The sequence below is a fragment of the Acanthochromis polyacanthus genome, chromosome 11, assembly GCF_021347895.1.
Source record: "Acanthochromis polyacanthus isolate Apoly-LR-REF ecotype Palm Island chromosome 11, KAUST_Apoly_ChrSc, whole genome shotgun sequence".
NCBI lineage: Eukaryota > Metazoa > Chordata > Actinopteri > Pomacentridae > Acanthochromis > Acanthochromis polyacanthus.
Window position 1 is genome coordinate 39,692,934 of NC_067123.1, and position 21,288 is coordinate 39,714,221.

Genomic DNA, 21,288 nt, shown 5'->3' on the forward strand with positions numbered 1-21,288 from the left:
CAATTATCATCTAAAGATTAAAGTTCAGGTTATGCTAACCTATTTATTTGGAACAATTCTTTAATCAGTTGCTCTTTTTAGCTCAGGCTGCTGTCCTACAATGCTTTAAGTAGCCGTCATTTGCTTAGAGCCAATAAATGAATACTTCACACTAGACTTAAGGTGTCCACCTTTAAATGCAGCAAACACCTTTGTTACTCGCACACCTGTCTTTGGATTCCTACATCTGGAGAGCAAATATGGTAAACCTGCTCAATTCTTTAAAAAGGTGACAGACATCTTACGTGGGAGACAGGACATGGGTTTGATGATACACTGATGCCACTACTGCATGGGCTTACATAGAAAAACACAGATGCCGATGTTTTAACAGGACTTCAACAATGGTAAGCCTAATGCCTGATATTGTGTAAGTGCCAAAACTCAGCGCTCCAACTCATCAAGGATTGGATTCTAAGGACCTCTGAAGGTGTCCTACGGTATCAGGCACCAAGACGTTAGCAGCAGATCCTTTAAATCCTGGAAGTTGCAAGTCCGTGGATTGGACAGCTTCCAGCACATCCTACAAATTTTTGATTAGATTGAGATCTGAACTCTCTGTCATGTTCCTCAGTCTATTCCTAAACAATGTTTGCAGCGTGGCAGGGAACATTATCGTACTACAAGACGATTACAGAATACTGCTGCCATGAAGAGGCGTACATGGTCTGCATCAGTGTTTAGGTAGGCGGTGCATGTCAAAGAAACATCCACATGTATGCCAGGACCATCACACTGCCTCTTCCTGGTTACCTTCTTCCTGTAATGAATCCTGCTACCACCTCTTCCCCAGAGAAACTAAGCACATGCTCTTTACCATCTACAGCCGCGAAGACCTCCTTCTGCTTCGTGATCCAAGTCTGAAGCTCACAGGTCCATTGTAGGAGCATTCAGTGGTGGACAGAGGTCGACATGGACACTCTGACTAGTTTGCAGCCACTCAGACTTCACATTCTTGGGTGTTCCAGACGAAAACTCTGGTTTACCAGTTCACTAGTTGTCCTTCCTTGAAGCACTTTAGGCAACAACTGCATACCAGGAACCCCCTACAACATCTGCTCCTGTGGTGATGCTCTGACCCGTTCGTCTAGCCATGATAGTTTGTCAAAGTCTCTCAGTTCCTTATGCTGCCCATTTTTCCTGCTTTTGATATGCCAATACATCAACTATAGTAACTGACCTTCACCTGCTACCTTATATACCCCTCCCAATGAGAGGTGCCGTTAAAACGAGACCTTAAATGTCATTTACTTTACCCATCAGTGGTTTTAATCGCTGTACGATGCCGCCCTTGGGAGTGGATGGTTGGACAACAAAGTGTATGACTGCAACACTTGTGGCCTCAGATCCCTCAGGTAGCCTGAACTGCCTTAACTTTAGCAAAACATTAACGATGTGGCAGACCAGAAAACACAGTTTAAGTAGAGGTCATATGAACACACGCAACACAACCAAATTTTCAGAGAATTTTATTGAATATATCTATATATTTATATATGTATATATACCTTCAGTTTTTTGTCTTTTCCAGTGAGGATCAGTATATTGTATTGTATTGCTTCCCCTTTGCCTCATTGTCCCTTATGTGTATCAGTCTGCTGAGTTTTCTGTTTGAAGAGTTTCAGGTTTGACTTGTGTCAGTAACCCAAGTGTTGGGAAAAGAACCTGGTGACTCACGCTGGCTTTTAAATGGCTTTCACATTGGGACATGAGTTGAAAACGAAAGAACAGAACGTCTGCTTTTGACCATGTTCTCACAAAAGCTAAACGTTTAGGACACGTGCCAGTGTTCATTTAGTGCTGCGCACATTTTCTGAAGCATGAGGCAGATGCATCTTGTCGCACTTTGTTTACTGAGTAAAAAAAAAAACCACTGACGGCACCAACACAGACCACATTTAGCTCACTTTTCCAGCACTTAGGCTACTGACCGTGTGTCACAGGCAGGCGTGAAGCCTTTTTTAGCCCAAAGTTACAGGTGTAAGAACTCTGAAACAATAGAACATTAAGAATATCTATACATACCACCACCAAAATAAATAGATTAATATAAATTCTATCGCCTACAGTTATACACTAGTCAGAACATTAAAAAACACTGATTATTAGGCTACGTTGGCAATGTTCAGAAAGGAAAAGATCAATGCATTTCCTACAAGGAAATGAAGTCAAAATGACGATGGAAGAGAAACAAAAAAAGGAGAGAAAAAAGAACAAAAATATAGACTAGACTATAGAAAGTACAAAATTAAAGAGCAATTCCGAATAGATATATAGAACATAAAAAAATGAGAAAAATATTTGTAAAAAAGAAAGTAGGACACCAAAAAGAGCACAAAAGTACACATTAGTTGCCCATTTGTATCTTTACAATGACTAAAACAACCAAGACAGAGGAAAGAAATCATAGGATAAACACTGACTTTCTTTTTGCCCTTGAGCAAGGCACATGACCCCCAACCGTTCCAGTGGAGCCGCTCATAAACCAGTCAGTTGCTGAGGTTTGTACTGGGCAGCTCCCGGTTCCAGCTTCCAACCTGTGTGTGAGGGCGTTGCTGAAATAGAGCATGCACGCTCAGTCAACTCTCCCCGTACAAAACGACGCCGATAAAATAAGGATGATATAAAATGAATTTACACGTTATCACCCTCTCACTTTTGTGCACATGCTTTCCACGTGACACCACTGACTTTAGTGTACCGTACATAAGCAAGAGAAAAGAAAAAGTCATCGAAAGGAATATAAAAAGGTTACAAAAAAGAAAAAAAAGAGGACTCGTATAAATACCCTGCAATAACCATTACGATCATAGAAACACCAGCAACATGATATTAATACTCAGGAGTTACAATCTCATGTAACCTAGAGATGATAGTCAATCACTCAGAATGAAAAGACAACCCAAAGATTACCATTTACAGACATTATGTGCTTTTGTTGAAGTGAACGGGTCGATAATATACTTAATACATTTATTATTCTAGTTTGAGAAATAGTATATAGTTATAGCTAATAGAGAGACAGAGGGAAGAGGAGCAGAAGCTGGCGGTTGTGCTCTTTTCTCTTTCCCTCATCACCCAGGGTCGGGTCAAAATTCATTTTCAAACACAGCCGATTCAGAAGTGCATCCAGAGTTTGATATATTAGTCCAGTAATCAGATTTAGAGCGCGTTCGAGGGCTTCAGTCCAAAATATTAGGCAGCACATACGTCACACAATAGTTTTCTCTCATTTCAAATATCTCTGGCGACATTTCAAAAAACGCCCTCAAACACGTGCTTCACTCAAAATCTGTTTGGTTGGTTAGAAATTCTAGCAGGTTAATTGATAACTTCTTAAATAAGAATGTGCTTTGTGTTATTCCTAAAGAGCAAGTGATGTACTTAGTTCAGTAAAATGATTGCTCATATTGGAGCATGGTTTGAATTTTCAGCTTTTGATTCTAACTAAAATTCCACCCCCTGAGTGTAAACTGAATCGAACCCCCACCCTGTTGGCTTGTTTGTTTGTTTTTTTTGCAGCCCTTTGCGGGAACACTCAACAGATGCTACCCTGGAGCCTTCGGTATCAAATCATCATCATAAGCAGTCATATGAACCCTGAATTCAGCTTTAGGCAATTAAATGTCACACAGTGCATAAGAGTCCATCTTTACAGGCGCTTTTCATCGACGTTGGAGTTGTATCTAAGACCATTCCTGTTTGCTGCAATCAGAAAATTCCTGATACACACTAATGGAGTCCAGCACAATCATGCAACAGACAGTAAGCCTCGTCATTCAAATAACATGGGCACCTTAGTTCTAAGGTTTTTTGGGAGTACTTGCTGGTGAGCATTTATAATTTCACCGTGCACCATGTTGGATTTTACAAGGATCTCCAAAAGCAAGCCCATAATGACTCAACCTTCGCGTCAAGGATCATCATAGGTGGTAAGAGTTTAGTCTGCACCTCTGACCCAGACACCAAACAGAAGGAAGAACCACAGTCTCCAAGACCAAAGAAGGTACATCAGGTCAGAATGTTTTCTTCAATATTCACATGGTTGTGCACCAGGTACTTTGTGTTCTACGGTGGCATCCCAAGGTAAAAGAGAGCGATCATTTGACGGACTGAACTGTCTTGGATGGCAGACTGTGCTCCATCATGGCATTAAGACACCCGCTCAAGCTGCCTTGGACTTGGCTGCATCAACACTGTTGCTCTCCACCTGCTCCACTTGCCATATGTAGTTACTTGCAACTTCTTCCCCTTCCACAAAATTCAAGAAATTTAGGTAGAAGGGTCACCTTTTTGAGTCAGTGAATCCCAACTGGTGTTTGACATGTTTGCAGAGCTCTAAATCGCTGCAGGAGCACTGGGAGTGGTGCAACACCGCACAAAGTCACGAATCTAACAGGGGTATTGACCAAAATTAAATCAGATGTCGTTTTTGAATGTTATAGACACAGTCTGATTACACGTCCTTGCTCCAGCACATTTTGCAGCTAGTGCTTGACACAGTTACAGAATGGGACTTTCTAAGAGCGCTCCAAGTGTTGCAGGAGCACTCGGAGCAGTGCAGTGCTCTATAACACAACTACTTCAAAGGAGATGACTTCCAAAATGAAACTAGGTAAGATTTTTGCTAGGCTCACTCTTGGAACCTTGTAGTTGCACCCCATATAAACAAAGGATTTTCCAATAATAAAGTTTCTGTCTGGCTCGTGGATAGGTAGGTCGACTCGATGCTTAAATCTTGGCAGCATATTAAAATACTGAATGTTTCTGTCAAAGCAGAACAAGCAAATGTTTCACACGTTTGAACAAAGACTCTAGATGTCAGATGAAGTTACTTGTTCAGATGGCCATCATGCTGCGGTATTTAACCAAACTGTGACAACCGGCAGTGGTGGAACAGAGACGCTGAGGGTGAAGTTTAAACGCTGCTTCTTTCCGTAGGACTGTGGTGAATGCCCATCTGTCACGGTAATTACCTCTGACACACAATGAAAAATAAATAGGCTCGCAGTGTGAGCCTCCTCCGGTGTGTGTGTGTCGATAGGCTAGATATGTCTGAGGTTACTCTCCTGGGACCAGAGGTTAAGTAGCTACTGCTGACCTTGAATTGGCAGTCAACCCGTCACTGAGCAGCTGGTTACTTGGCAGAATGTTCCCGTCTGAGGCACTCTGTTCCATTCCTGTTGTAAAAGGAACAGAGAGTTGTGGCTTAAGCCATCTGGCCGTTTTTTAGCTTTATTATTTGTGATGTCTCAAAGTGTTGTACAGTTTACAAGACCACAGAGCAAGGATTAGGTGGCTAGCACTGACTAAAGATGCCTACAACATTAAGGTGAAAACAGATTCCTAGATGTGTAGACATTTCCAGTTAACTACATATTCCACCTGGATCTAAAAAACACCACATTAGATCTTTCTGTTTTTCTAAGACAAAGTAAAGATGGGGAAAGTGTAATTGTCTCCTCAGTAAGGCATGAAACTGCTGCACTGGGAGAGGATGACTTTGTCTAACACGTAAAAAAGTAATTCAGAAATTGAACGTCAAAAAAAAAAAAAATCCTCGATTGCACCACTGCTGTATAATTAAACAAGGGAGTTAAGGCAGTTGTTATGAACTTGCACATGGCGTTAGGTGTTTTATGACTGTTTACGATGTTGGTTGGATTTATGGCAGCTAGATACCTCAGGCTCAAGGATAGAAATGTTGTCATTGAAATGTCACCCACACATTTTCAGCCCTACTCTTCCTCTCTAAGTTTCTAAACTATGTTTTTTTTGCTTTCTCTTTCCCCTTTCCCCCTCCTCTCTGAGGTTTAGTTTTAAACTGGCGTAGTTTTCCTGTTAAGTGTATCCGAGTTGCTATCCCGGTCCCTTTTGGCCGTCAGACGGTCCAGGGTTCCCACGTTGCCCCTGTCCCTCTCCATGGTGGCTGTAGATATCGGGGCTGGCGGGGCCGGAGCAGTGGCTGATGTGGAGGTATTCAGTGGCGCCGCATTCTGGGCTACAGCTGCCGCCGCTGCCAGGTTGGATTTGGAGTGAGATGGGAGCGTACCGCTGCTTATCACCGCTCCTCCTCCTCCTCCTCCTCCTCCTCCTCCTCCTCCTCCACTGCCTCCGCCGCCGCTGCCGCTGGAATCTTTTGGGAAGTAGTTGTGGAGCTGGTAGAGCGTGGCGCGGTCCACCGTGCCGTAGAGCGGTGGGGCGCCTCCTCCAAGGCTGCCTAGCTTGGAGTCCCTCGACAGGGTGTACATGGAGATGTCGCCGCCTCCTCCGCTTCCACCGCTGCTGGTGTGGTGCGGGTTGGGCAGGGTGGCCACGGAGAACGGCGGGGCAGACGGTGGCAGGCTGAAGGTCTTGGAAGCTCCGACAGGCGAGGTCTCTTGGGAACGTGTCGGGTCGGTGGAGCGCGAGCTAGAGCGAGAGCGCCGTCTGAAGCGGTAGCTGGGGAGGCGCAGCATGGCATGCGTGGTGCTCTTGAAGAGGTCGGTGCGAGAGCGGCAGCGTAGCTCCTTGTTCTTCTCGATGTAGATGTTGACAGCGAGGACGCCGACCATCTCGGCCAGGATGAAGGACAGGCCGCCAAAGTAGAAGGACCAGCCGTACGAGTAGTGCCACTTCTTGTCCTCGTCCTTCTTGGGGGAGATGTCGCTGAGTGCTGCTGAGATGTACACGATCACTCCGATGATGTTGCTGAGGCCTGAGGAAATAGAAAAGATTTCTAAGTGCTCCTCTGAGACAAATTAACCTGCAGCTTCATTAAACTGTTTTGCAGGCAGGAATACTAAGAGCGCTTCCTTTCAATTATACAGAGCAGAGGCAGGCACGATATAAAAATCAATCTGCATATCATACATAAGAACTTATTACGGCTGTATTTGACTGATAGGTGCAAAACATCTAATCTTGAAAAACCAACATTTCATTCCAGTTTGCAGTATAATAATAATGGTAAGACAGACTGAAGTGATGTGGTAGAGTTGGAAAAGCAGGCCAGTGCTAAAATAATAAACTGAATTGCATTTTGAATTTTTGTTGAAATGAAAATGAAGCTTTGTATTTGATTGTTAAAGTCTGGACTATCGTAGCTCCTTCTTATTAGGACGTCTCACTAACTAGAGCTCTGCCAGAAACCTGCAAGAGAAATGATATTTCTTCCATATTAGCTTAATTTCATTGGCTCCCTGTGGAATCCAGGATAGAATTTAAAATCCTTCACCTCATATAGAAACCCCCTAATGACTGCATCTTAAAGACCTTACTGCACCATATTGTCAACAAAGCACGTCGCTCCCAGAATCCAGATTCTACTTTGGGTTAAGGAGGTAGGAATCCTCTCTACTTTCATTTTTGGTAAAGCTTGTAGTTGGGCTTTTTTAGTTGACCTTGCACCATTCCTGAGTTATGCAGCTGTAGGACAAAGCTGCTGGTGGATGACTTCTCTCTATATGTTTATATGCCACCATTGCATGATGCTAATTTTGTGTCTTCTCCTGTAGTTTGCGTTTTGTCCTTATCTGCAGTTGATTTCTATCTGCTATCCTGTTCTTGCTCCCCTTTACTCTCACCCTGACTGGTTGAGGCAGATGGCTGCTCTCCCTGAGCCTGATTCTGCCGCAGTTTTTTTCCTACTGAAGCAGAATTTTTCCCCCTGATTGTGGCTAAAAAGCTGCTCAATATGTGGACATTTTTGTGGCTTCTCTGTATGATAAAATATTCACCTTACTATGTGAAGTGATCAGCTTCACCTGAAAGCAATGTGTGAAACTCCCACTTTTGGGCAAAACCGTATACTATAAAGCCTTATATGACTGTCCAAAAAAACTCAGAAGTTTGAGCTTTGAACTGTTGCTAATTGCACTTTACTTCTCCAATGTAGTAGCCTAGCCGTGCTAGACAACCCACGGCAACGAATTTAATTCTCTGCCAGGGTGGGTCTAGTTACCCTCCATAAGGCTCGAGGCTGGATTCTCCTAAAACTGGCCGGACCAATCACCATGAAGTGTAGAGTCAGAAGGCGGGCGTAACTAAGTGACGACAGAGGCGCGACGATTCTGACAGAAACAACCGGAAACAACTAGCCTAGCCGCGCTAGACAACACACGGCAACGAATTTAATTCTCTGCCAGGGTCGACAACAAAAACGACAACAGTTGTTGAGCTCCATTAGCACTGACTCTGAATAATCTTTCTGTTAACATGTCTGTAATATACTTGAGCTTCACACATTGACTGTATAAATAAGGCTTCACCGAACTACCGCATCCTCTGATTTCCGGCGCTCTAGGAGCCTATTTGTTGTGCTGATTGGTTGTATACCTACTCAATTGCTGCAGAGTGATTTGATAGACAACCTTTTAGCCCGCCTCCCTCCCTGTCGAGCGTGCCTAGACCCTTGTGCCTTCAGAAACACGGGTCTAGCTGGCTAGGCTACCAATGTGGCATTCTCTTACTTCTTTTTCCTCAAACTGAAATCCCATTTGCACGATCACAATTTTCCAAGGTGATGATAATGTCATGCATGCTGCTAAGGAGTATCTAGAGGCTCAAGATGTGGCCTTCTCCCATGAAGGGGTAGAGAATCCTGATGGCCAAAGTATACTGAAGCTCAAGGAGACTCTGTTAAGAAATAATAGAAGACCAATCTCTTCTGGTGAGGCCGACAACTTGTTTAAGTACCCTCGTATGTTGAGCACCAGTGCTGTTTGAATACAACCGAACTGAATTCAAACATAAGTCTCATAGTAAAAGAGCAAAGCTGTGGTCTCACCTGCAGCCACAAAGAGAATCCCTCCACCGAGTATAATGTTCCTTTTGCTCTTGTAGAAGCTGCTGGAGGCGACACAAACTCCACCCAGCAGAAGCAGTATGGCACTGAGGATGGGGAAGATGCTGGAGGCTCTCACCACACCTGCAGACGACAGCAGATACACCCCCTGTCAAAAGTTTTAGGACACTGTCTCATTCAAATAAAGTAGAACCTGTCCTACAACTTCTGACAGGGGGTGTATTTCATCACATGGATGTGATCAGGGCAGGACTCTGATCATACATGTAAAGTTTCAGGCAGATTGGAGCATGTTCAGGGCATTTACACAGCATTTGAAATTTCATGGAGAAGGATCAAAATTCCAGAGGCCGCCACGGACACGCCCTTTAACTTTGGAAAAAGATTTTAATAACTTTGGATCATTAAGGCCTCCTGTATGTACTGGCCCAATTTGAGGTGAATCGGAGTTTCCCCCGAGGAGGAGTTCACTCTAGAAAAAAATGAAAAATGAGCAAAATCTGACATTCAACACAAAATAGCTCACTTCCTGTTGGGTTTGGAATGTGGCTGTCACTGACTTTTTTGTTCAGCCTGATGTGCTGCATATGTGTACCAAATTTGGTAGATACACCCCCTGTCAAAGGTTGTAGGACAGGTTCTACTTTACTTGAATGAGAAAGTGTCCTAAAACTTTTGACAGGGGGTGCACATCATCCTTTTACAGCCACTGTTTTCCAACTTTATCTGATAGAAAACTCAATCCTGTACTTTTGCACTCATAGCGCAACTGATATTGCTTTTTTTTTTAAGGTTCGGCAGCACTCGAAGGTGCAAAGTTAACAGAGTTGTGACTCTGCTGGAAGGAAAAGGTGTTACCAAGACTTGCTATAGCTGAAACTACAACTTGGCCATCTATTTATACATTTATTACATAATCTTTGGTACATAATGTCTTTTTAGGCTCTGGAGAAGCTTTGTCAAAACTGAGGAAATTACTCAACCTGCTTCAGTGACATCAGCTGAACGCATCGCCACTTTTAATTAGGAACAGACAGCATGTACTACAAGCTGAGGTGTACAGAAATGGATGCTATCAGGTCTCACAAAAGCTTTAAATATTAGAAAACGAAACTAAATTAATAATTAAATGAAAAAACGACATGTCGGTAAACAGTCCACAGCTGCTCAATCTCTGCAATCTGGCTGCAAAAGGTTGCATTATATAAAAAGCCTCTCCAGCGCGTCCCTCTGCAGACTCCTCAAGCCTATAAGCACCAGCGATAACAGAGAGACACTAGACAATTCCCGCACGCGGAAATCGTGGGAGGGGCTCGGGATGTGTGCATGTCCGGAGCTGGGCAGGAGAGGGTTATTTTTTGGTCCGTCACAGGCTTTTATTTTGAAATTGTCCTGTGCTTTTATTTTGAAAGGCAGAGACAGGAAGATGTCACCTGGTCAACATTTGGATTGGAGTTACTCGCAAGGCTATGTGAAGTTGAGAGGTTAAACTGGCGTTTTCCGGTTCATCGCAGGCTTTTATTTTGAAATTTTGCTGTGCTTTTATTTTGAAAGGCAGAGACAAGAAGATCTGAACTGGTCAAAATTTGGATTGGAGTTACTCAAAAGGCTGTGTGAAGCTGAGAGGTTTAACTGGCAAATTGTGCTGTAAAGTAATTTTGAAAGGCAGAGACCTAAAGATCTCACCTGGTCAAAATTTGGATTGGAGTTACTCTAAAGGCTGTGTGAAGCTGAGAGGTTTAACTGGCATTTTTTGGTCTGTTTCAGGCTTTTATTTTGAAATTGTGCTGTGCTTTTATTTTGAAAGACAGAGACAGGAAGATCAGACCTGGTTAAACTTTGGATTGGAGTAAAGGCTGTGTGAAGCTGAGAGGTTTAACTGGAGTTTTCAGTCCGTCACAGGCTTTTATTTTGAAATTGTGCTGTGCTTTTATTTTGAAAGGCAGCGACAAGAAGATCTCACCTGGTCAACATTTGGATTGGAGTTACTGTAAAGGCTGTGTGAAGCTGAGAAGTTTAACTGGCGTTTCCAGTTCGTTGCAGGCTTTTATTTTGAAATTGTGCTGTCCCTTTATTTTGAAAGGCAAAGACAGGAAGATCTGACCTGGTCAAAATTTGGATTGGAGTTACTGTAAAGCAGGGGTGTCAAACTCAGTTCCCGGAGGTCCACTATCCTCTATGTTCTAGATGTTTCCCTCTTCCAACACACCTGATTCAAATGATTAGCTATCATGAAGCTCAGCAGAAGCCTGATAACGAGCCTGATCATTTGAATCAGGTGTGTTGGAACTGAGTTTGACACCCCTGCTCTCAAGGCTGTGTGAAGCTGAGAGGTTTAACTGGCGTTTCCAGTCCGTCGCATGCTTTTATTTTGAAATTGTGCTGTGCTTTTATTTTGAAAGGCAAAGACAGGACGATCTCACCTGGTCAACATTTGGATTGGAGTTACTCTAAAGCAGGTGTGTCAAACTCAGTTCCTGGAGGTCCACTATCCTCTATGTTCTAGATGTTTCCCTCTTCCAACACACCTGATTCAAATGATCACCTCATCATCAAGCTCAGCAGAAGCCTGATAACGAGCCTGATCATTTGAATCAGGTGTGTTGGAACTGAGTTTGACACCCCTGCTCTCAAGGCTGTGTGAAGCTGAGAGGTTGAACTGATTTTCAGGCTGAAATGCAGCTCCTGTGGAGGTATTGGGTGTGAAGGTGGGTGTGGCATTCCAATGAGTCTGTGTGTGTGCGTGGGAGCATGCCTGCGCGTGTGTAAGGGCGGTTGCTATGGGCCCCCATAGCAACGGTGCCTGCCACAGACAGCAGAAAAGTGCTTCTCAGCAGCAGCGCGCAACGTGTCGTTCAGGTGCTAATTGTGGGCTAACCGTGAATGCTAGCTGAAAACCGAAATGACCGTGAGCGAGAGGAAGGCTGTGGCTTTCCATAAATGTAATTATTTTCCAAATATTGTGAGAAATGACCGAGTTACAGCGATTTAAAAAACACTGTCCCTCCATGAGGCAGATGATTCAGTTTACATTGGTTCTAATGGGGAGAACGGTGCGACTTTGGTCTAAACTGCTGCCTGCCATTTCCCTTCAGAAAGAGCTATGTCTTCAAACTTGGATTTATTTGAATCCCAGGAAGATTGTTGACAATCTGACCAAATTTCATTCCCCTAACATTTATCGTTTGGTCGTGACAGCGATGCGATCGTGAAATTTTCAGGCGGATTTTTCTCCTCTCCTCCACTCTACCAACTGACATGCCGCACTCTAACCAGAGCAGATTTTGAGAATTTTCACTTTTTGAGGACTCACTGATCAAAAACTGTAAATCTCAGCCTGACATAAACTACATTCCTGCGGAGACAAGAAAAATCACTGCGTTTTGATGGTTAAATGAAGTTTCTAGGTGAACGTATGGCGAAGCAGTGGCGTTTGGAAAAAAGTGGATTTTTTGAGCCGATTTTTTTCACTCCCCATTCATTTTCTATGGGAATTTTTTCGCAGTTTTTTGCGAATAATTCTGCGAAAAAATGACGAATTTCTTAGAAAAGTCATAGCACACTATTCCCGATGAAGCCGCACGTTTTGATATATAATTTGCTTTGATTTTCTCAAAGCCCTAGGAGGAGAAGCGAATCGAAAAACGGCGGAAACGTGATTAATAAAATATAACTAGACAATTCCCGCACGCGGAAATCGTGGGAGGGGCTCGGGATGTGTGCATGTCCTGGAGGCGTATTTCGGCGTTTTCCGGTCCGTTATAGGCTTTTATTTTGAAATTGTGCTGTGATTTTAGTTTGAAAGGCAGAGACAAGAAGATCTCACCTGGTCAAAATTTGGATTGGAGTTACTGTAAAGCAGGGGTGTCAAATTCAGTTCCTGGAGGACCACTATCCTCTATGTTCTCGATGTTTCCTTCTGACAACACACCTGATTCAAATGATTAGCGATCATGAAGCTCAGCAGAAGCCTGATAACGAGCCTGATCATTTGTATCATCATTTGTATTGGAAGGACGTCCCTCTTCCCTGGACGTCTGACGTTACGGTGAGCGTATTGCGTCATTTCCTGTTCCAGCACTGTGTTGTGGTGTTAGCATGGCTTCTGCTTCTTCCTCTCCCTCTCCCTCTCTCTCTTTCTCCTGCTCAGTGTGCCACATGTTTAGTTATTCCTCTGCCTCCTTTAGTGATAACGATATATGTAATAAGTGCAGCCTTTTTGTAGTTCTGGAGGCGAGGCTCTCCGAATTGGAATCGCGGCTCCGCACCATGGAAAATAACCCGCTAGCAGCTAGCCAGGCCCCCTTAGCCGGTGCGGACCGCAATAGCTTAGCTTGTGTAGCATCTGTTAGCCGTCCCTTAGCAGCGCCCGAACAGCCGGGTGGATGGGTGACAGTTCGTAGGAAAAACAGTCCTAAACTCAAGCCTGCTGTCCCGGCTCACCACAAACCGCTTCATGTTTCTAATCGTTTTTCCCCGCTCAGCGACACACCCGCTGAGAAACCAACTCTGATCATTGGCAGCTCCATAGTCAGAAACGTGAAGCTAGCGACACCAGCGACCATAGTTAAATGCCTCCCAGGGGCCAGAGCGGGCGACATAGAAGCAAATTTGAAACTGCTGGCTAAAGATAATCGTAAATATAGTAAGATTGTTATTCACGTCGGCGGTAACGACACCCGGTTACGCCAATCGGAGGTCACCAAAATTAGCGTGGCATCGGTGTGTACTTTCGCCAAAACCATGTCGGACTCCGTAGTTTTCTCTGGACCCTTGCCTGATCTGACCAGCGATGACATGTTTAGCCGCATGTCGTCGTTTCGCCGCTGGTTGTCTATGTGGTGTCCATCAAACGACGTGGGCTTTATTGATAATTGGAGCTCTTTTTGGGGAAAACCTGGTCTGATTAGGAGAGACGGCATCCATCCCACTTTGGCTGGTGCAGCTCTCATTTCTAGGAATATGGCTGATTTTATTAGTACTCCTAAAGCATGACAACCCAGAGTTAAGACCAGGATGCAGAGCTGTAGTCTTACACACCTCTCTGCAGTTTCCTCACAGCTGTCACCCTCCAGTAATTCAGTTAATTCAGTTAATTTTATTGAGACTGTGTCTGTCCCCCGACCACCAAAATTCAATAAATTAATCAAATCAAAAATATACAAAAGAAATAGTAACCACAAAAATTTAATAAAAATTAATACCTCTATTTCAACAGAGCAAAGAGACAGGAAAATTAAATGTGGTCTGTTAAATATTAGATCTCTCTTGTCTAAATCTCTGCTAGTAAATGAGTTGATAACTGATCACCAGATTGATTTGTTCTGTTTGACTGAAACCTGGTTGCAGCAGGAAGAATTTGTTAGCCTAAACGAATCAACTCCCCCTAGTCATATTAACTGTCATATTCCTCGAATCACAGGCCGAGGAGGAGGAGTAGCAGCAATCTACCATTCTAGTTTAAAATTGAACCAGAGGCCTAAACCTGATTACAGCTCATTTGAAAATCTCATTCTTAGTCTCTCTCATCCAAATTTGAAAGCTCAGAAACCAGTTTTATTTGTTGTTATATATCGTCCTCCTGCTCCTTATTCTGAGTTTTTATCTCAATTCTCAGACTTTTTATCTGAATTAGTGCTCAGTTCAGACAAAGTTATTATTGTGGGTGACTTTAACATTCATGTTGACGTAGACAGCGACAGCCTTACAACAGCTTTTAATTCATTATTAGACTCAATTGGGTTTTCTCAACATGTAAATAAACCAACTCATAGTTTTAATCACACTCTTGACCTTGTCCTGACTTATGGCTTAGAAATTGAAGAGTTAACAGTATTTCCCCAGAACCCTCTTCTTTCTGACCATTTTATGATAACATTTCAATTTAAAGTAAAGGATTGTTTAGCAGCTGAGAACAAATATCATTACAGTAGGTGTTTGTCTGACAATTCAGTATCTAAATTTAAGGAAATAATACCCTCACTGTTTACTTCAGCAACATTTACTGATAAATCAGAAGGCAAATATTATTATTTTACCCCCACAGAAGTGGATTATTATGTTAATAATGCTTCAGCCTCACTGCGTACAACTCTTGATAGTGTTGCACCTGTAAAAAAGAAAGTTATATCTCAGAGAAGACTTGCTCCTTGGTATAATTCCCAGCTGCGGACTTTAAAGCAGGCATCCCGAAAGCTGGAAAGAAAGTGGTATTCCACTAATTCAGAGGTAGTGTATGTGGCTTGGAAAATAGTCTAGTAATCTATAAAAAAGCTCTTCATAATGCCAGGACAACTTATTATTCATCTTTAATAGATGAGAACAAGAACAACCCTAGGTTTCTCTTTAGCACTGTAGCCAGGCTGACAAAGAGTCAGAGCTCTGTTGAACCTTGTATTCCTTTAGCTTTAACCAGTAACGACTTCATGAGCTTCTTTACACAGAAAATAGTTATGATTAGAGATAAAATTAATCTGGCCCTTCCTACAAATGTCACAGATGCTTTTGAATTGGCTGTTAGACCTGATGAATCTTTAGAATTCTTCACTCCTATATGTCTCTCTGAACTAATTTCAACAGTTTCTACATCCAAACCATCAACATGTCTTTTAGATCCTATCCCAACTAGACTCTTCAAGGAGATTTTACCTTTAATTAATTCTTCAATGTTAGATCTGATTAATCTCTCTCTAGTAACAGGCTATGTACCACAGGCTTTTAAGGTTGCTGTCATCAAACCTTTGCTTAAAAAGCCCACTTTAGATCCAGATGTGTTAGCTAACTATAGACCGATATCCAACCTACCATTTCTCTCTAAAATTCTGGAAAGAACAGTTGCAAATCAATTGTGTGAACACCTACAAAGGAATAATTTGTTTGAAATGTTTCAGTCAGGCTTCAGAGTGCATCATAGCACAGAAACAGCTCTAGTGAAAGTTACTAATGACCTTCTCATAGCATCAGATAATGGACTAGTCTCTATACTTGTTTTGTTAGATCTTAGTGCAGCGTTTGACACAATCGACCACAAAATTTTATTACAGCGTCTAGAATATTCAATTGGCATTAAAGGGACAGCACTGGATTGGTTTAAATCCTACTTATCAGATAGGTTCCAGTTTGTGCATGTCAACAATAACTCTTCTGAGCAGACTAAAGTTAATCACGGAGTTCCTCAGGGTTCTGTCTTAGGACCGATACTTTTCACATTATACATGCTTCCTTTAGGCAATATTATTAGGAAGCATTGTATTAACTTCCATTGTTATGCAGATGACACACAATTGTATTTATCTATGAAGCCAGATGAAACTGATCAGTTAGCTAGACTGCAAGATTGTCTTAAGGACATTAAAACCTGGATGACTTTTAACTTCCTACTGCTAAATTCAGACAAAACTGAAGTCATTGTATTTGGCCCCAAACATCTTAGAAACTCGCTTTCAAAGCAAATAGTTACTCTGGATGGCATCACATTGGCCTCCAGTACTACTGTGAGGAATCTTGGAGTTATTTTTGACCAGGACATGTCCTTTAACTCACACATAAAGCAAGTCTGTAGAACTTCCTTTTTTCACCTGCGTAATATTGTAAAAATCAGGAACATTCTGTCTCAGAGTGATGCAGAAAAATTAGTTCATGCTTTTGTTACTTCCAGGCTTGACTATTGCAATTCCTTATTATCGGGTTGTCCAAATAGCTCTCTCAAACATCTACAGTTGATCCAAAACGCTGCTGCGAGAGTACTGACAGGAGTTAGCAAAAGAGATCATATTTCCCCTATACTTGCTTCTCTTCACTGGCTTCCTGTTAAATCCAGAATAGAATTTAAAATCCTTCTTCTGACATATAAAGCTCTTAATAACCAATCTCCATCATATCTTAAAGATCTGATAGTACCTTATTATCCTAGTAGAACTCTTCGCTCTCAAACTGCAGGCTTACTTGTTGTTCCTAGAATTTCTAAAAGTAGAATGGGAGGCAGAGCCTTCAGTTATCAGGCGCCTCTCCTGTGGAACCTGCTCCCAGTTTGGGTTCGGGAGGCAGACACCCTCTCTATTTTTAAGACCAGGCTTAAAGCGTTCCTTTTTGACAAATCTTATAGTTGGGGCTGACTGGGTGACCCACAGAGGTTCGGCTTGTGTCTTCATTGTACAGCTGACTCCTTCTTGGACGTCCCTTCGTTCTGCCCCTAGTCATGCTGCTATAGGCCTAGGCTGCTGGGGGACTTTTCTTGACGCACTGAGCCCTTCTCTATCTACCTTTACATTTAATATGTATACCGTTATTGCAGTACATTCACTCTGTTTCCCCCTGTGCTATTTCTCCGAGTGTCCCTGGTCCCAGAGCTGGATGCTTCAGATCTGCGGTCGATGTTCCACCAGCTGGTCCAGTCTCCACCATGTCCACTGTGGGATGCTGCTACTGACCTTCCACCAGCCCTCTGCTTCCAATTCCCTTTTTCCACGAGTCAACTCTGCATCGCCTTCAATATACTGTTATGCTAACTTACATACTGTTTGAATTTTACTGCTAGCTATATAAGGAGTATGTTTAATGTCAGAGCCGTACATCATAAGAGTAAACTATGAGTCAGTTTTCAATGTTAGCTTATACTTTGTCTGTGTCACATATCCTGTCATGCATGTATTCAAATGTGTGTTGTGTTTTCCTTGCTTTCTCACCCCTCCCTCTTCTCCCATCCCTCCCCCTTGCCCTCTTCTGTCCTTCTCAACCCGCCCGGCCAGCAGGCAGATGGGTCCCCCCTATTTAGAGCCGGGTTCTGCTCGAGGTTTCTTCCCTGTTAAAAGGGTGTTTTTCCTTGCCACTGTCGCCTTTGGGCTTGCTCTGGGGGTCAGGCATATGGGTTCTGTAAAGCGTCTTGAGACGATTTGACTGTAATTGACGCTATATAAATAAAATTGAATTGAATTGAATTGAATCAGGTGTGTTGGAACTTAGTTTGACACCCCTGCTCTAAAGGCTGTGTGAAGCTGAGAGGTTTAACTGGTGTTTTCAGGCCCATCACAGGCTTTTATTTTGAAATTGTTCTGTGCTTTTATTTTGAAAGGCAGAGACAGGAAGATCTCACCTGGTGAACATTTGGATTGAAGTTACTGTAAAGGCTGTGTGAAGCTGAGAGGTTTGACTGGCGTTTTGCAGTCCGTCCATCGCAGGCTTTTATTTTGAAATTGTGCTGTGCTTTTAGTTTGAAAGGCAGACAGGAAGATCTCACCTGGTCAAAATTTGGATTGGAGTTACTCTAAAGGCTGTGTGAAGCTGAGATGTTTAACTGGCATTTCCAGTCTCTTGCAGGCTTTTATTTTGAAATTGTGCTGTGCTTTTATTTTGAAAGGCAGAGACAGGAAGATCTCACCTGGTCAAAATTTGGATTGGAGTTACTATAAAGGCTGTGTGAAGCTGAGAGGTTTAACTGGTGTTTTCAGGCCCTTCGCAGGCTTTTATTTTGAAATTGTGCTGTGCTTTTACTTTGAAAGGGAAAGACAGAAAGATCTCACCTGGTCAACATTTGGATTGGAGTTACTCTAAAGCAGGGGTGTCAAACTCAGTTCCTGGAGGTCCACTAGCCTCTATGTTCTAGATGTTTCCTTCTTACAACACACCTGATTCAAATGATCAGCTCATCATCACGCTCAGCAGAAGCCTGATAACGAGCCTGATCATTTGAATCAGGTGTGTTGGAACTGAGTTTGACACCCCTGCTCTAAAGGCTGTGTGAAGCTGAGAGGTTGAACTGATTTTCAGGCTGAAATGCAGCTCCTGTGGAGGTATTGGGTGTGAAGGTGGGCGTGGCACACCAATGAGTCTGTGTGTGTGCGTGCGAACATGCCTGCGCGTGTGTAAGGGCGGTTGCTATGGGCCCCCATAGCAACGGTGCCTGCCACAGACAGCAGAAAAGTGCTTCTCAGCAGCAGCGCGCAACGTCTCGTTCTGGCGCTAACTGTGGGCTAACCGTGAGTGCTAGCTGAAAACCGAAATGACCGTGAGCGAGAGGAAGGCTGTGGCTAACCAGAAATGTAATTATTTTCCAAATATTGTGAGAAATGACCGAGTTACAGCGATTTAAAAAACACTGTCCCTCCATGAGGCAGATGATTCAGTTTACATTGGTTCCTATGGAGAGAACGGTGCGACTTTGGTCTAAACTGCTGCCTGCCATTTCACTTCAGAAAGAGCGAGGTCTTCAAACTTGGATTCATTTGAATCCCAGGAAATTTGTCTACAATCTGACCAAATTTCATTCCCCTAACATTTATCGTTTGGTCGTGAGGGCGATGCGATCGTGAAATTTTCAGGCGGATTTTTCTCCTCTCCTCCACTCTACCAACTGACATCACGCACTCTAACCAGAGCAGATTTTGAGAATTTTCACTTTTTTGAGGACTCACTGATCAAAAACTGTAAATCTCAGCCTGACATAAAATACATTCCTGCGAAGACAAGAAAAATCACTGCGTTTTGATGGTTAAATGAAGTTTCTAGGTGAACGTATGGCGAAGCAGTGGCGTTTGGAAAAAAGTGGATTTTTTGAGCCGATTTTTTTCGGTCCCCATTCATTTCCTATGGGACTTTTTTGGCAGTTTTTTGCGAATAATTCTGCGATAAAATGACGAATTTCTTAGAAAAGTCATAGCACACTATTCCCGATGAAGCCGCACGTTTTGATATATAATTTGCTTTGATTTTCTCAAAGCCCTAGGAGGAGAAGCGAATCGAAAAACGGCGGAAACGTTAGGAATAAAAGAGAATAAACGCCACAGGAGAACAATAGTGGCTCGTGGCTTCGCCACGAGCCACTCTCCTCCCATTGCTTTGCAATGGAGAGGAGAGTGGCTCGTGTCGAAGCCACGAGCCCCTAACTAGACAATTCCCGCACGCGGAAATCGTGGGAGGGGCTCGGGATGTGTGCATGTCCGGAGCTGGGCAGGAGAGGGGTATTTTTTTGTGCGTCACAGGCTTTTATTTTGAAATTGTGCTGTGCTTTTATTTTGAAAGGCAGAGACAGGAAGATCTCACCTGGTCAAAATTTGGATTGGAGTTACTCAAAAGGCTGTGTGAAGCTGAGATGTTTAACTGGCGTTTCCAGTCTGTCGCAGGCTTTTATTTTGAAATTGTGCTGTGCTTTTACTTTGAAAGGCAGAGACAGGAAGATCTGACCTGGTCAAAATTTCAATTGGAGTTACTCTAAAGGCTGTGTGAAGCTGAGAGGTTTAACTGGCAAATTGTGCTGTAAAGTAATTTTGAAAGGCAGAGACAGGAAGATCTCACCTGGTCAAAATTTGGATTGGAGTTATTGTAAAGGCTGTGTGAAGCTGAGAGGTTGAACTGGTGTTTTCAGGCCAATCGCAGGCTTTTATTTTGAAATTGTGCTGTGCTTTTATTTTGACAGGCAGAGACAGGAAGATCTCATCTGGTCAACATTTGCATTGGAGTTACTGTAAAGCAGGGGTCTCAAACTCAGTTCCTGGAGAACCACTATCCTCTGTGTTCCAGATGTTTCCTTCTTACAACACACCTGATTCAAATGATTAGCTCATCATTAAGCTCAGCAGAAGCCTGATAACGAGCCTGATCATTTGAATCAGGTGTGTTGGAACTGAGTTTGACACCCCTGCTCGAAAGGCTGTGTGAAGCTGAGAGGTTAAACTGGTGTTTTAAAGTCCATCGCTGGCTTTTATTTTGAAATTGTGCTGTGCTTTTATTTTGAAAGGCAGAGACAGGAAGATCTGACCTGGTCAACATTTGGATTGGAGTTACTCTAAAGCAGGGGTGTCAAACTCAGTTCCTGGAGGTCCACCATCCTCTCTGTTCTAGATGTTTCCTGCTTACAACACACCTGATTCCATTGATTAGCTATCATTTATCCCAGCAGAAGCCTGATAACGAGCCCGATCATTTGAATCAGGTGTGTTGGAACTGAGTTTGACACCCCTGCAAAAATGGCTGTGTGAAGCTGAGAGGTTGAACTGATTTTCAGGCTGAAATGCAGCTCCTGTGGAGGTATTGGGTGTGAAGGTGGGTGTGGCACTCCAATGAGTCTGTGTGTGTGCGTGGGACCATGCCTGCGCGTGTGTAAGAGCGGTTGCTATGGCCCCCATAGCAACGGTGCCTGCCACAGACAGCAAAAAAGTGCTTCCCAGGAGCAACGCGCAATGTCTCGTTCTGGCGCTAATTGTGGGCTAACCGTGAATGGTAGCTGAAAATTAAAATGACCGTGAGCGAGAGGAAGGCTGTGGCTTTCCATAAATGTAATTATTTTCCAAATATTGTGAGAAATGACCGAGTTACAGCGATTTAAAAAACACTGTTCCTCCATGAGGCAGATGATCCAGTTTACATTGGTTCTAATGGGGAGAACGGTGCGACTTTGGTCTAAACTGCTGCCTGCCATTTCCCTTCAGAAAAAGCTAGGACTTCAAACTTGGATTCATTTGAATCCCAGG

General features: G+C 43.2%; 1 protein-coding gene across 6 annotated transcripts in view; it reads right to left on the bottom strand.

Moving 5' to 3' along the window:
* Positions 1–1,492: 1,492 nt before the first annotated feature.
* Positions 1,493–21,288, bottom strand: part of LOC110956515 (voltage-dependent calcium channel gamma-4 subunit-like) — a 59,761-nt gene continuing 39,965 nt past the window's right edge. For all 6 annotated transcript variants that reach the window (XM_022202061.2, XM_022202059.2, XM_022202063.2 and 3 more), the window contains exons 5-6: positions 8,807–8,947; positions 1,493–6,736 (exon numbers count right to left, since the gene is read on the bottom strand). In XM_022202061.2, coding sequence (XP_022057753.2) covers positions 5,859–6,736; positions 8,807–8,947 — 1,019 coding nt within the window. In that variant the 3' untranslated portion in view covers positions 1,493–5,858. The remainder of the gene's footprint in view (positions 6,737–8,806; positions 8,948–21,288) is intronic.